This window comes from Myxocyprinus asiaticus, chromosome 5, assembly GCF_019703515.2.
Source record: "Myxocyprinus asiaticus isolate MX2 ecotype Aquarium Trade chromosome 5, UBuf_Myxa_2, whole genome shotgun sequence".
In the NCBI taxonomy this organism is placed as follows: domain Eukaryota; kingdom Metazoa; phylum Chordata; class Actinopteri; order Cypriniformes; family Catostomidae; genus Myxocyprinus; species Myxocyprinus asiaticus.
This window is the reverse complement of record NC_059348.1, coordinates 53819801-53837012: the sequence shown is the minus strand read 5'-3', so window position 1 is coordinate 53837012 and position 17212 is coordinate 53819801. Positions and strand designations below refer to the sequence as shown.

Here is a 17212-nt window from a genome sequence, read left to right as displayed (position 1 = left end):
CCTGCAGAGCACTAAACAGATGATGTCATCAAATAGAACCTGAGCCTATCAAAGAGCAGCAGGAAATATGTGTCCACCAATCACAGTGCTCCAATAGGCAGAGGGATGAGCCTCTGCTTACAGACACAGCCCAAAGCACAGGACAGTTGTGTGTGTGTGTGTGTGTGTGTGTGTGTGTGTGTGTGTGTGTGTGAGAGAGAGAGAGAGAGAGAGAGAGAATAATGGGAATTAGAGGAGGCAGGAATTTAAAGAGGAGGGACTGTGCGGTCCAGCGTTGCGGATACAAGGATGTTGTTGCTAGGGAACAGTGAAAGGTACATCCATCTTTAGCAGTTTGTTCCAGCGCAAAAACACAGGGATTGGGAGACATTTGCCTTTTGTAAATCAGCTAAATAAACACATTTAGAGGGGAAGATATATAAAAAAGAAACAAAAAGAAGGGGAGGAGACTCCAGGTGAATCGCAATCATCTCATCAGAAATGCCATGGGTCTGTCGTCACCGGACTGGGATTATGTGGTGGTTTAGAATGGCACTTGATAGTTGCACATTTGATGAGCAAATGGAACCTTTATGTTAACAGAAAAGAATGGGATTGTGTAGAGACTGAGACGTTTTCTTTGGGACTGTCCTGAAATCATCCACCCACCCCAGTGTGGCACTGCCAGGTGCCCTCTTTTTGTCTGCCACAACCATTATTAGAGGGACAAACATTACTGGCTTCTATTCGACACCAGCTGCTCCTATCTTGGCATTGACAGAAGTATAGAGAGAACAGACAGACAGTGATGTGGAACAATAGGGTTGTACTTCCTCATTTAATCTAAACACTATGGATTTAAGGAGTAGGATATAAAAATCAACGGGGTGGAAAGTGGAAACATATCAAAGACATATCAAAGCCAGCGGAGAGAAAACTCTTCTGTGGTAAGTATTCAACTAGCTGATCAGTTTAGTGTCCCTCATATGCGTCAACCCTGTTACCATCAAATTTTTACCTTTTTAAAGTAATGATTTCAAAAAATCAAAAAGGTTTGTCGTAAGCACACAGGTAGCATGGGGAGTGTTTGTAAAACCTGTTCAGTAATAACACTATTACAATAAAGCGCAACAGTTCCCTCTCACGTTTTCTAAATATTTTCCCCATTTATTTTATTTTAATATAATAAAATACTTCATAAAAGAGTTGTATGTCATGAACCAAACCAACCAGCTCTGAGGTGAATCACAATGTTACAAACTTTGATTTAAAGCAAAAAACTATTTGAAAATCGGATAAAAAGACAATACTGTCTGCTTAAAGTCTTTAATGAGGCAACAAACTACAATCACATAAAGCATTTTAAATGACGTAATCAAATTAAACACTATGGAAATATATAAAACTATATTTAAAGTTCTTGATTGTGAGTATGAAAAAATATTCATATTGTATACTATATATATATATATATATATATATATATATATATATATATATATATATATATATATATATATATATATATATATATATATATACAGTATATGTACAGTATATACTGTATATTAAACTTGATTTTTTTGAAGTTGAAATAACGTGGACTGATGGCTTCAACAGAAGCATATACCATCAATTAACAACCTGGGAGCTCACGGTAGGTCTGTCTATAAAGTAAAAGTTGGCCGATAGAGGATTTTGCCGATGCCAATAAAAAAGGTGGTGGAAAAGGCCGATAACTGATTAATCGGCCGATAGTTTTGTAAAAGCGATATATAGAATGATAAAGAAAATTCTTAGTCTTCCCTTACAATGGAGGGCATAGACATTGTGGCTCCAAAATTAATAACATCCCTAAAGGAGTTTATTGTGTAACCAAAATCCCATTAATAACCAGATAAATTAAGATCTGGTGTATAACGAGGGACTTTTAACTATAAACAAGCCCAAAAGACACCGGAGACTCTTAATTTAAAATGACAGAGACTTGGCTCTGTCACAGTGCTCTATATACTGTATGTAAGTATGTACCAAATTAAGCTTTTTATAGCCTATGTATAAACCAGATGAAGAGTTTTGTGTGTATATATATATATATATATATATATATATATATATATATATATATATCACTAGATGAGGTTTATTGAGGAGGAAAAAAACAAACTTATCAGGAACTATCAGTTATTTGCAAAAATCAATGCAAAACCTTTAAAGTTATCGGTTTTACTGATTAATCTGTGCCGATAGTTGCTTTTTTGGAACTATCGGTTATTGGCAACTATCGGCACTGATTAATCGGTAAAACCGATATATCACTCTGTTTCTACTTTAAAGGTTTACAAGTTATTGTTTACAAGTAATTCCCTTATGGACAATGAATGTGATTTTTACCTTGTGAACTAGACTGTTGCACCTTATTGCTATATTTAAGGTTTGGGATTTGAACAAACCCAGAACACTCTAGCAACCACATAGAAACTTGCTAAAAACCACTCAGAACATCTTAGCAACCGTATAGCAATGCCGTGGCAACCACTCAGAATGCCCTAGCACTGAGGCAACAAGATTGGCATGGACAAGCACAACTCATATTTTAGTTTTTGCAATTCTGTTTGGTGCCACTAGTAGCACAGAAATTACAAATCTAGACTAATTAAAACTCTAGAGCAGAGTATTTCTTATCTCCCATCTGGAGCACTGTGGTTTCGATCCTATTTATCCAACAGAAGGTTTTCAGTTAGTCCCGGTCAGTCTTCGTCCTCTGCAGCTCATCTCTCTTGTGGTGTGCCTCAAGGCTCAATTCTGGCCCCGTTTTATTTTCCATATATAGGCCCTATGCGCCCTGTCTTCTCAATTTTTAAAAAACACGGTGTGTCCTTTCACTATGCTGATGACACCCAAATCTATCTTCCATTGAAGCACAACAGCAAAACCGTCCTAGAGCCACTGTTGGCTTGTCTTAAGGACATCAAATCGTGGCTGTCGTTCAATTTTTAAAACCTGAACGAGAGCAAAACAAACATTATTATATTTGGACCTCATGACAGCAATCCCATTTGCAGTTTGAAACTACTGTAGGAGATCTCGCCTCCTATACCACGCAGTGTGTGAAGAACTTAGGCTTTCTATTTGATAGCAGCCTAAAATTCGATAAACAAATAAATGCTGTTGTAAGATCAAGCTTCTATCACTGCGACTTTTAGCTAAAGTAAAGCCTTTGCTGTCCATGAGAGACTTTGAAAGAGTGATTCATGCATTATCTAGTCTCGCCTGGATTACTGTAACTACTGTAAACCAATCATCTCTAACTCGCTTAAGGCCCAGGTATACTTAGTTTTTGCGTGTTCCGGATCGCCTCGCCTGGTTGACCGAATTGCCTTTCTGAGTATACTTTTCTGACTGTGAGTGAATAGGAACGCGTTCGACGCATGCGCACTACAACTGCTTTGTGACACTCTTTTAGTACAGTCAATGGCCAGCACTTGCGCAGATGATGTGCATAGCTGAGGACGACATGCGCGAGTCAAGAAATCCTAGGCAGCGCACAGTCGAGACGCATGGCTGTGCTGATGACACAACTTGCATCACACATACTGTGCGTGGAGCGATCTGCAATGCGCACACCCGAAGTATACTTTGGCCTTTACAAATGGTCCAAAATGCTGCAGTCCGTCTTTTGAAGGGCGTACACAAATACGAACACATTACTCTAGTTCTAGCTTCACTTCACTGGCTGCCGGTTCGATTCAGAGTTGATTTTAAATTATCATTATTTGTCTACAAATCTTTAAATAATTTAGCACCCCTTCTATCTCTCCGACCTATTATGCCAACACAATCCCTCAAGATCCCTAAAGGTTGATTTATACTTCTGCATCAAACCTACGGCGTAGGCTCCGCATAGTGGCTAACGTGTCGGTTGGCATTTATAGTTCTGCGTTGGTGTGTCTGCGTCTTTCTGTGAGTACGCAGCCAAATGATAACTATATGTCTGCCTTAGGACAGACGCTGTGTCCTCCCAGACACGGGCGGAACGCTGTTATGGACCATGTGCAACACAGACGGGTTAAGCCGTTGCGCACTGTCTCCAGGACATGAGTTGGGGTGGCAAATGGGGTGGCAAAGCTCATTTTTAGGATGGCAGCTGCCACCCCGTGCCATCCTTCTGGCCCCGCCCCTGATGGTGCCAAATATGGCCATATTGTTAAGTGTTACCCAATGACAAATTAAAAGCCAATTCTTTAATTTTGAAAACATGTTGTCTTTATAATATTACGCTAATAGTTTTCTCACACAGTTTAATTGGGACTTTATACATGAAAATATAAAGCTGCCTAGATATTTTAGAAAGAGGAACCCTCGTGAGGGAATCATCATGTTTGGGGGCATCAACAGGTTTGAAAACCCTTGAGATTACTGAGATCTTTTTCTCAGGAGAAACATCTGAGAAGCTGGAGACTTCAGCAAAAGTCTTCATTTGATCTTCATTTAAACTCATTGCTGTTCAGGAGAAACAACTGAGATGTTAAAGAGGTCTCTGTGATTTTTCTTTCCTGGAGGTCAATTTGTCTGTGATTCTTGGTCTGTTTTGTATATAATCTATTATATAATTTGTTCTCATAGCAACTTGCAGATGTGTTTATCTTGTGTAACTGATTTTGTTGATCAGTGTGAACACAGTATGGGAACCACTGAAGCCACTTTACACATGGAGAACATGGAGGTAAAAGACGAATGGCAGGACGACGATTTCCCACGGTAAGACTTTCCGCCCGCTATCTGACAGACATCGTTTCAATTGGTCTAGACTAGAGTAAAACAAAAAGTGAGCATTGATTGACAGTGGCTATGTCTGGAATGACATGCTACGATACTACTCATGTTATTTCTGCAGTATGCAATGTGTACCCTACATTGTGCACAGTATGCAATTGTTTTGCATGGAATACCCGGATGAGCTACTACATTTGCCAAAATGTGCAAGGTACAACCAGGGAACACGGCATTGGATACTGTATATGTTATAATATTCAGTCTTGTTGTCATGACAGAGTGACTTATTTTAACTAATTTTATTTCTGAATAATAATATCAGATTAGACCACAGAGCTGAATCACATGTAAAGCTACAGTCATGTTAATTTTGCTGTACATCAAGCACAGATATAATACAGATGAACTACGGTGTGATCAGTCTGTGCTCAGGTGTGTTCTAACCACAGGTTGTGACTTGTGAACTGCGAACATAAATCAATACATAAAGATCACAGATCAGCAGCCCACCTGCTTATATCACCATGCATTACCATTCATGGGCAAATATGAGGTCATCAGTGTTGCCATTGCCATGACAATGAGGGTAGTAACAGACAGACCGTGATGATTAATTCATTACGGGTGTGCAATGCTAAGTATGCAGTGTACACGTTGGGTGTGTCTCAATCAGCTCCCTAGTTCTGTAGTCAGTGCATTGGCCTAATTAAAGGGGCTTTTGCCAGGCAAGCAAGCGAGAGGTGTCAGGTGTGCATGGTAAACATTGAAAACATACTGTATATATGGACTTAGAAGAGTTAAAAGTCCTGGAAGTTATTTTGACACATTCATTGCAGAAAGTAATAAGAGGACTTGTTTACATTAAAGCTGAAGTATGTCACTTTGTCTGTGTTAAATTACTTTCTCCTATCTCAGCTTAAAGGGACAGTTCACCCAAAAATTAAAATTCAATCATCATTTACTCACCCTCATGCCATCTCAGATGTGTGTGACTTTCTTTCATCTGCAGAACACAAATGAAGATTTTTAGAAGAATATTTCAGCTCTGGAGGTCTATACAATGCAAGTGAATGGTGACCAGACCTTTGTAGCTCCAAAAAGCACATAAAAGAAACGTAGAAGTAATCCATAAGACTCCAGTGGTTAATGTCTTCAGAAACTATGTAATATGTGTGGGTGAGAAATAGAAACATTTTTAAGTAATTTTTTTTTTACTCTAAATCTTCACTTTAAGACCCATTTAAAAGCCATCATTCTATAACCTAATCTTTTATTAAATAATATGAAATAGTTTGACTCTATATTGTTTTACATATATATATATATATATATATTTGAATTTTTCAAAAATATTCATCTGGTACACCACTTCTATGCCATTTATGTGCTTATTTTATTTTATTTTATTTTATTTATTTTTTTTATTTATTTTTTTTTCAGATCAAGCATTAGTGCAAAGCCTAACAAGTGTGCACAAAATGACAAAAAAAAAGTAATTAATAATGTAAATAATTTAAAAAGAATATGTGACCCTTGATTTCATGTCATTGGTGTTATCAATGTGTACTTCCAAGTTTCAGAGGAAGAAGAGGCTGCTCAAAAGTGCATATAGTGATTTTTCAACCATGCTGAAAAAGTTATTTATTTACATATGGTTCATTTAAATATTTCATTGGTGTTACATTGTTTAATATTCATGAGAAAGATTTTTATTGGGGAAAAAAAATAATTTATTGGTGTGATTTATTAATTTTAGTCTGATCAGTGTATGTTTTGTGATCTTGGAAAATTCATCTTGTAAGAGAATTTGTCACTGGTGTTATTGTCACTGGTGTTACAACCCTTGCCTTATTCGTAAAAACAATATTAAAGAATAAAATAAAGAACTGTCAAGTTGTCCTTTAAGGGTAAAACAAATGTTAAAATGCTAAAACTTTTTTACCTCAGCTTTTATGGCCGAAAACTGAACTCAGCTGAAAATGTCAATATTTTGTATGTCGGAAAGTCAGCATTTTTTTTAGAATGACCCCATTCTTGTTGCTTTGTACTCTAAAAGACAGCATTATTGAGGCTAAAAAGCATGTGAAAATCATTTTGGTGTGAAGTCAGACTTGGCATTTTTAGATGCTGTCCGGTAATCATTTGCTGACGTTTGAACTCCTTGCTCTGCGTATTCAGATATGCTGACGCAAGTCATGAAGGCTGCTTTATGGCTGTCCCATAATCAAAATCGCCCCTTGCATTTAAAGAATGCACTGTTTTTATCTGGTAGTGTGTTTTAAATTAGGAGAAGAAACTTTTCTGCTGCTTTTCAGTGTTTTAGAACAAATCTTTTCTGAAAACGGTTCGCTCTCGTTCACTCCCATTGTTTCGACATGATCGGCTCTGTTTTTTTTTAACAAATCAGATTAATCAATAATTCTGTGACTTACTCATAACACATAAAATACACTAATCTGTCGCTACTCGCCACATGCCGGCATAAAGTAACTGAACAAAACAGTGATCGAATCTGAAAAAATCTCTTTGGGAAACTGATTCACTGATTCAAAAAGCTTGAGTCAGTGGAATGAATCAAAACATGATTCTTTTTTTTTATATAGTTTGATATGAAGTATAAAGCATGTCACACCACAGGTAGTTGTGATGTCATGTGGGGATCAAGAGATAACTTTTAAAGGGATAGTTCACCCAAAGACGAAAGTTTGAACTGTTTTTCTGGTGTCCAAAACAACATAGAAAAGACAAAAGAGACATTTTTCAAAATATCTTCTTTTGTGTTACGCAGAATAAAGAAAGCCATACAGGTTTGGAGCGACATGAGGGTGAGTAAATAATGACAGAATTTTCATTGTTGGGTGAACTATCCCTTTAACACAAGAAACAGAAAAATGACTCAATTATAGTACCTGCTACAGACAACATCTCATGGCTAAACTGTGAACTGTAAACTAAACGCTTAGTATGCAACTTTAATTATTCCTTCTGTCTTAATAAACAGCATGTACCCTGACATTGCACAGACTGCTGGGTAATTACACGCTGGGACTCCCACCATTTCCATTCCGCAATACACAAACACTCAGAAACCCACAAACACTTAATTCCATAGAGGGATGTGATCATTTCTGCCTTTACCTTTGCTGAAACACATTGTTTAGAAGGCAATGGTTTCACATTTGGTTTATTACTTTATGAAAAATAAGCGTGATATAGAAAGTGGCACATCGCAACTGAAAGCAGATGATTTTGAATCAAACAAGCATTTTTATGACTTTCCTTAGGCTGACGTTTTGTGCTTGCCACATAATATTGAGTATGGACAATACTGTATGTGAATAGAGACTCAGGGCTTGTTTCTCCCCTCACCTGTGTTCATGTTCATTGAATTTTCTCACTTTTTTGTCAATGACACGCAAGTTTCAGCTTTACAGGTCACATACAGAGGTTGCTCTACAAAAATCTCCCGGGCATTTAGAGGCAATTTTGAAATCCCAGCCGGACGCTTTGTTCAGGTCCAAAAAAAAAAGAGGACATTTTATGGTATTATATGGTCACCCTCTAAAAGATTGTCACATAAAATACATGCCATAATACATTATTATTTTACCAATAATTTTATTTATTTTAAATGAAAATAATACTTAATTAAATGCTAAGAAATTGAGAAATTAAAAAGTTATGCATGATAGTAATTATTTATCTCGCTGCTACTAACGATGCAAAGATAACACTGTGTAACAGTGTTTTTTGTTTTTTTTGTTTTGTTTTTTTCTGGGTAGTAAGTGTTATTTGCTAATTGCTTATGCCTCAAAAGTATTGAAAATGGCTATTATTCCCCACAAACTTTGCTTTTGTAACCAGGACAGTGATATTTTGAAATGTACCGATTTCCAATGAGAAAACGGGCAAATTTGTGTCTTTTCGTTCGCCATCAGATTTTAAAGGCTGGGTCTGAAATCGTTTACCTATTCACTATTTGCTATATAGTGTATGGCAGTGAGTGAACTATATCTCAGCAGTGAGTGAACAAAATGAGTAAGTCGGTGCGTCCCAAACTGCACACTTCTGCGCTATTTTACGTCATTTTTAAGTGTGAAGTATAGTGCAAGTGTAACAGAGCCAGCTGGTAGGTAGCTATACAGTGTGTAAACCTCACTCCCCTGGTCTCAAGAGGAGCACTAGTGACTGATGTTAGAGGCTGTAGTATTTAGCTGCCTCCTTAGCATGCCCACCTCCCATGCTGGAGACGATGGTTCGAATCCCGCTCAGAGCAGGTCAAGCAGGACCAGCTACAGTGGTGCCGTGACCCGGATGGGAGTGAGGTTTAGGGGGGGTGAGTGTAACAGAGCCAGCTGGTAGGTGGCTGTACAGTGTGAAAACCTCACTCCCCTGGCCTCAAGAGGCACACTAGCGACTTACGTTAAAGGCAGTAGCATTTAGCCACCTTGTTAGCGTGCCCACCTCCCATGCTGGATACACCGGTTCAAATCCCACTCGGAGTGGGTCGAGCAGGACCGGCTACAGTGGTGCTGTGACCCAGATGGGAGTGAGATTTAGGGGGGTAATGGAGCCAGCTGGTAGGGAGCTGTACAGTGTGTAAACCTCACTCCCCTGGCCTCAAGAGGTGCACTAGCGACTGACCTTAGAGGCTGTAGCCTTTAGCCTCCTCGTTAGTGCGCCCGCCTGCCATGCTGAAGACACCGGTTCGAATCCTGCTCGGAGCGGGTTGAGCAGGTCCGGTTACACAAGTAGTATGTTTACACTGAAAATGCAACAAAAAGAAGTGTGCTACGAGTACTCGGATTATGCGCTTTTTCAACCCTCAAAACGGAGTGTGGAATGTTGGACACTTCGTGCACTCAGCACACACGGCTTGTCGTACATAGCAGAAGGGGCGGAGTTACCGGAAGTGATGGTGATCTGGCTAAACAATTGTAAATAATGGAGAATATGACAACTAGCAAAACTTCTGTGAAGACAGCCCCTTACAAAAGTGAGTTAAACGCTTTACCATCATACCATGCTTTGTAAATATGTATATTATTGAGATATAAGTGTTGAACTGAGGGTGGATAGTGCGCTAAAGCTAGTGGCAACACAACACTTGAGTTTGAAACGTCACTTCCGTCAGCTGTTAAACGGCGAATGCTTCCGTGTAGTAACATTTTTTTACGTTTCCATTTTGGACGATACAACACTTTGAAAAATCATACACTACATGGCTGAGTGCAAAGTACATTTTGTAAGTGCACAGTGTATAGTATGTCATTTGGGACACAGCTAGTGAATTTGAACGTTGACGTATACACCGAGCGTCGGCGTTCTGGAGCTGTCGCTGAAACAACGTCACATATGAACTTTTTAAATACTTGGGCGTTACTTGTTATTCTTATTAGATAATATATTAATACAATAAATCTTAGGGGCCTGGGTGGCTCAGCGAGTAAAGCCGCTGACTACCACACCTGGAGTCGCAAGTTCAAATTTGTCAAGAAGTAATTTAATACATTCAGCATGAAATAAAACATTGCAGGAGTGAAGGAAGCAGTAAGTTGGTGCTCCCTCTCCCAGCTCATACATCTTCCCTGTGGTGGATTATGGGTAATTAACTGTCATCGAGTGTACATCTAATGTAATTAGAGTGCACTGTGGGCAAGAATGAGTGAAGAAAAGTAGGGAAGGAGTGGCTCACGAATTCAGGCACTCCTACAAAATGCTGGACACCCGAAATAGTGCACTATATAGTGGATAGGGGGCGTTTCAGACACAGCGAATCTCTTCTTATCTCGAGTTGTAATAAGCCTCCTGTAGATGGCGGTAATGCACTATTTTAGTTTGTGATCTGCCCTTACAAAAGAAAAAGAAAGATGCTGCTTGATACCCAATAAAGAAGTCTATTAGTTATAATCGGACCAAAACATGATGTAGCGTTTGGTCACGCTATACCGCTACTAGCTGGAAAAAGTAGTTTGTTACTGGAAAAGCTACACTGTTTCAAAAGCAGCTGAGCTACTGTCAAGCTACTGAAAAATGTAGTTAAGTTAGTAGCGTCGTTAGTTACTCCCCAACACTGCATATTTGGAACAGGCCAGAGGCAGAGCGCACATACACAGACTGCGCACAAGAGGGCGCTCAACGCATAATGTGAATGTTTTTCATCATTTTGGACATATCTGATGTATTTATATATATATATATATATATATATATATATATATATATATATATATATATATATATATATATATGATAGATAGATAGATAGATAGATAGATGTTTGCATTCATAGTTATTATTTATTTTATTTTAATGTTTAATAAAACACCTGAATAGTTGCTTGGAGAGGTTTTTGGACACCTGTGTTCCAAATGCTGTAACTTTTAATTCCTTTATAGTATCAACACTAAGTTTTTTGGCCCGATCATGCTTATATGCAACATTAGATATGTTACATCAAAAAAGAAAAACAATAAAAAATTCCACTTATTGCAACTACAATTTGGTGTGTTTTCTCAGCAGTGTCTAAAACTCTAAGTGTAAGTAAGTGTAGTTGGTCAACTGTATAATAAATATTATTTCGTTTATTTACAGGCCTCTTCCAGAAGGCGGTGATTTAGATGGACTCACTGACAATACAACTTGTAAGTACTATAAATTAATCTCAGTGTATGCCAACAATAAAATGTTTATAAAAGCACTGCACGTAAAATGCTTTAAATGAGATAGCTGACCCACAGATTCTTTTTTTTAGGGCAGATTACACAGTAGAAAGTGAAAACATACTTGATCTGGCTCTTAAAATTAATTTTAGGTTACTTGGCAGAAGTAGGAGAGACATAATTAAACTATGTAATCTCAGGATACGGTTATGTTTCAGTTTGGGGCAATTTACAACTGATTGATACGATTGATTAAATACAATTTCTGTAGGCCAAAACAATGCTTGATTATTTTAGTATATTACTTTTCCATTTTCGCTGTTTTATGAATAGTTCTGTGTTTTAATAATTGTTTTACTATATAGATTTGCTGTTTGTAAATGTGTTTTCTGTGTTGTCCAGCTCATCACGGCACTCTGATGGACGATCACATGGAATCCGTCCACCGCAAGCGCCGCACGCTTGTCGCCCTGGAGATCAACCTGTCGCTCGATAAAAGCGAAGGTTCTGTCCTTTCTGATGACTTCCTGGAAACACCTGACGACCTGGACATAAATGTGGATGACATTGACACCCCCGATGATGATTCTCTCAGGTCCATCACCAATGGCACAGAACTGGAATGGGAAGGTCAGTCAGGTGTAAAAGGTTTGGTGGTTTCATTTACGAAACAGGATGCGTAATATGTTCACCCTAAAATAAATGTGTTACGCAAACCAGCAACAATGTTTGCAGTGTGCACACTGATCACGTATGGTGTAGTTTGTAAGCTGACATGTTAATCACATGGCCACACCTGAAAATAACTAACCCTTCTCATGTAACTACCCATAAGAAAGTGAGATCTCTTTAAAGGGATAGTTCACCCTAAATGAACATTCTCACTCATAATTTACTCCTCCTCATGCCATCCCAGATGTCTATGACTTTCTTTCTTCAGCAGAACACAAATGAAGATTTTTAGAAGAATATCTCAGCTCTGTAGGTCTATACAATGCAAGTGAATGGTGACCAAAACGTTGAAGCTCCAAAAAGCACATAAAGGCAGCATAAAAGTAATCCTTATGACTCTAGTGATATGATAGGTGTGGGTGAGAAAGATCAACATTTAAGTCCTTTTTTACAATAAATCTCCACCTTTGACCAGTCATGACCAGTAGGTGGTGTTATGCACAAAGAAAGCAATAGCTAAAAACAAAGGAGGAAGAATGTGGAAGTGAAAGTGGAGATTTATAGTAAAAAAGGGACTTTATTTGAAACGGATTATTCTGTTACTCACCCACACCTATCATATCACTTCTGAAGATATAGATTAAACCACTGAAGTCATATGGATTACTTTTATGCTGCCTTCATGTGAATTTTGGAGATTCAAACTTCTGGTCACCATTCACTTGCATTGTATGGACCTACAGAGCTGAAATATTCTTCTAAAAATCTTCATTTGTGTTCTGCTGAAGAAAGAAAGTCACACACCTGGGATGACATGAGAGTGAGTAAATGATGAGAGAATTTTCATTTTTGGGTGAACTGTCCCTTTAATATCTCGATCGTTACCACTAGACAGCAAAGAAATTAAATGGAGAGCAAATGGAAGTTGACTTCATGGAATTCTTAGAATTTAATGTTTCAATCAAAAACTGAAGATCTCAATTATGAAGCATAATTGCTAAATTCATAAAGTTATGAAAGAGCAACCTCTGTGCAACAACTGTTTCTTCTGGATAACACATTTGCAACAGCTCTTGTGTTCCCCTACAGATGACACTCCAGTGGCCAGTGCGAAAGGTCCAGGGGGCGATGAGGGCGGCCGGACGGGTCGTCTGTGGAGGACGGTGATCATTGGCGATCAGGAGCACAGAATAGATATGCAGGTGATCAGACCGTACCTGCGCGTCATCACGCATGGAGGTCAGTTCTTATGGACTTCACTCCAGTCTCGTTGTTTTCATTCACCTGAATGTTGATGATTATCAGAGATAATTTCCTAAGGCAAATTTAGATATTTGATCAAACTTTGGCTTGTAACTCAACCCGTTTGTGCTACAGACATGAATGATTCTATACCTTAAATCATGTGGCTTGTTGAGGAGAGGTGTGCGCTTACTGTCCTAAGCCATTTAAACAGGAATAAAGTGATATCTAGAGACCAGAAAATTAGATATAGAGACCTATGTGTTGGCTCTTTTGATTTTGGCCAATAGTAACGCATAGAAACCACCTTCTGTGTTGCGGTTGAACCAAATGAATTGCAATGGGCTAAAAATGGTTGAACTGTTTAAAGGGGTCAAAGCATGGGGGCCTGGGTAGCTCAGTAAGTAAAGACGCTGACTACCACACCTGGAGTCATGAGTTCGAATCCAGGGCGTGCTGAGTGACTACAGTCAGGCTTCCTAAGCAACCAATTGGCCCAGTTGCTAGGGAAGGTAGAGTCACATGGGGTAACCTCCTTGTGGTCGAAGTAATGTGGTTCTCGCTCTCAGTGGGGCGCATAGTGAGTTGTGCGTGGATGCCGCGGAGAATAGCGTGAAGCCTCCACACGCGCTAGGTCTCCGTGGTAACGCGCTCAACAAGCCATGTGATAAGATGCGTGGATTGACTGTCTCAGACACGGAGGCAACTGAGATTCGTCCTCCACCACCCGGATTGAAGCGAGTCACTACGCCACCACCACGCGGACTTAGAGCGCATTGGGAATTGGGCATTCCAGATTGGGGAGAAAAGGGGAGAAAAAAAGAATAGGAAAAAAGAGCAAATATCTGTTACAGTGAGTCACTTACAATGGAAGTCAATGGGGAAGTCATTATGCCACAAATGCTGTCGATTGAGCTTAACTTCCAGGCACCCAAAATATTCCTTTAGTTGTAGGGGTCAGCGAAGGGTGGAAAATTATCATGAAAAACTAAAATTACAACTGTTTTTGGTGGAACAAACCTTGACTAATATAATAAGGGGACATAAAGGAAAAAAATTAAATGATAAAAAAGAATGTAGGATACTATCTTTTGAAAATTAATTAACATTTTACTAGAGCTATCAATTGATTAAAATGTTTAATCAAATCAATTACATGAGACCTATAACCCTAACCCTATTTATTTGAATTAATCACAATGAATCGCTTGTATCAATATTTGCTGATAAAGACCCCTAAATTAAGATAATTCAAAATATAATAATCTAAAATCTCAAATAATTCAGATAATTCAAAGATATAATTGTGGCAGGAGAGTACAGCATTAGACAATTCAAAAAGGGCTTTGGTAATCAGTATATTGTTTGTTTTATTTCCATGTACAATAAATTGACAGGCTTACATTTTACTCAAACAGTGAGATTATTGAACATGTTAACAAACTTGACATTCAATACTTAACAAACACTTATATGTCACTGTTACTCTTCTGTAGGTTACTACGGTGAGGGACTAAATGCAATCATCGTGTTTGCTGCCTGCTACCTCCCAGACAGCGGCTGTACGAACTACAATTATATCATGGAAAACCTCTTCCTGTAAGACTAAACACAACACAAACACACTCCTCACACATTCAGATACAAAATACAAAAAAATTTACTTTCACCTTCATCAGTTTTACTCAATCCTCCAATGTTCATATTACTCAAAAAAATCATGTAACCAAGGAAACATAAATTAAATGAGTTGATTCAACTAAAAAAAGTGTCTTGTCAGCTGTACTTAATCCATGTGGGTTAGGACAACATGAACATTTTTGTTCGGTTAACTGAAACTGGGCAGTTCCAGCATGTTTTGCTATGGGACTCATCAGGAAGAGTAAATGTTGAAATGATGTGTTATTTTATGCGTCTTTGTGCAAGATTAATATAAGGGGGACACTTGTTAGTGTTTAATCTTGTTATGTTGTAATGTTGATATGGGGGATACCATCAGAGTGAAGAGTGGAGCTTGAGCGTAGGATTAGGACAAACACATTTTGTGTATTTATTTATTTTTTATAGTGTTTTATCCATTGAGCAATTGCTGTGCTAAAAATAGCGGCCGAGTTGCATTCAGTAGTGCTTCCCACCTGCATGTGTTTAGCATGCTAACATACACTGATCAGCCACAACATTAAAACCACTGACAGGTGAAGTGAATAACATTTATTATCTCGTTACAATGGCACCTGTCAAGGGGTGGGATATACACTATATGGCCAAAAGTTTGTGGACACCCCCTTCTAATTAACGAATTTGGTTACTCCATTAAATTTTAATGTTTCTTTATGTAATGGCTTGGGCTTTGTGTGCTTCCAAATCTGTGGCAACTATTTGGTGATAGCCCTTTTCTGTTCCAGCATGACAATGCCCCTGTGAACAAAGTGTGGTCCATAAAGAAATGGTTTACTGTGTCTGGCGTGGAAGAAATTGACTGGCCTGCACAAAGTCCAGACCTGAACCCCACTGATCACTTTTGGGGTGAACTGGAACAGCAACTGTAAGTCAGGCCCCATCGACCAACATCAGTTCTTGACCTCACTGATAGCCTTGTGTCTGAATGAGAGCAAATCCCTGCAGTCATGTTACTACATACAGTATAGTGGAAAGCCTTCCCAAAAGAGTGGAAGCTGTTATTACAGCAAAGGGGGAAATTGATGCCTAAGGTTTTGAAATCAAATGTTCATCAAGCACATATGGTGTCCACAAAATTTTGGCCATACAGTGTATTAGGCAGCAAGTGTAAGGATCTGAGCAACTTTGACAAGAGCCAAACTGTGATGGCTAGACGACTGGGTCAGAGCATCTCCAAAATGGCAGGTCTTGTGGGGTGTTCCTGGTATGCAGTGGTTAGTACCTACCAAAAGTGGTCCAAGTAAGGACAACTGGTGAACCAGCGACAGGGTTATGGGCGCCAAGGCTCATTGATGCGCATGGGGAGCGAAGGCTAGCCCGTCTGGTTCGATCCCACAGAACAGCTACTGTCAGAACACACAGTGCATCTGTCAGAACACTCATGCTGACCCCTGTCCACCGCCGAAAGCACCTACAATGGGCACGTGAGCGTCAGAACTGGACCATGGAGCAATGGAAGAAGGTGGCCTGGTCTGATGAATCACATTTTCTTTTAGAGCATGTGGACGGCCGGGTGCGTGTGCGTTGTTTACCTGGGGAAGAGATGGCAGCAGGATGCACTATGGGAAGAAGGCAGGCTGGCGGAGGCAGTGTGACGCTCTGGGCAATGTTCTGCTGGGAAACCTTGGGTCCTGGCATTCATGTGGATGCTACTTTGACACGTACCACCTATCTAAAGATTGTTGCAGACCACGTACACCCCTTCATGGCAACGGTATTCCCTGATGGCAGTGACCTCTTTCAGCAGGATAATGCGCCCTGCCACACTGCAAAAATGGTTCAGGAATGGTTTGAGGAAAATGACAAAGAGTTCAAGGTGTTGACTTGGCCTACAAATTCCCCAGATCTCAATCCGATTGAGCATCTATGGGATGTGCTGGACCAACAAGTCCGATCCATGGAGGCCCCACCTCGCATCTTACAGGACTTAAAGGATCTGCTGCTAACGTCTTGGTGCCAGACACCACAGGACACCTTCAGAGGTCTTGTAGAGTCCATGCCTCGACAGGTCAGAGCTGTTTTGGCAGCATGAAGGGGACCTACACGATATTAGGCAGGTGGTTTTAATGTTGTGGATGTACAATAATGTTACATTTGTCTCCACTGTATTGTTTTATTTCTGCAGGTACGTGATCAGCAGTTTAGAGTTGTTGGTTGCAGAAGACTACATGATCATCTACATGAATGGAGCTACGCCACGC

The 17212-nt window shown here is 39.3% G+C and overlaps 1 protein-coding gene across 4 annotated transcripts in view; it reads left to right on the top strand.

Moving 5' to 3' along the window:
* Positions 1-369: 369 nt before the first annotated feature.
* LOC127441449 (caytaxin-like) overlaps positions 370-17212 on the top strand; it is a 30471-nt gene continuing 13628 nt past the window's right edge. For all 4 annotated transcript variants that reach the window (XR_007897310.1, XR_007897308.1, XR_007897309.1 and 1 more), the window contains exons 1-7: positions 370-926; positions 4652-4740; positions 11350-11399; positions 11820-12047; positions 13179-13328; positions 14828-14930; positions 17137-17212. The exon at positions 17137-17212 is cut by the window's right edge and continues 56 nt beyond it. Coding sequence is in view for 1 of the 4 variants with exons in the window: in XM_051698897.1 (XP_051554857.1) it covers positions 4664-4740; positions 11350-11399; positions 11820-12047; positions 13179-13328; positions 14828-14930; positions 17137-17212 (684 nt within the window). In the remaining 3 variants the exon portion in view is untranslated. The remainder of the gene's footprint in view (positions 927-4651; positions 4741-11349; positions 11400-11819; positions 12048-13178; positions 13329-14827; positions 14931-17136) is intronic.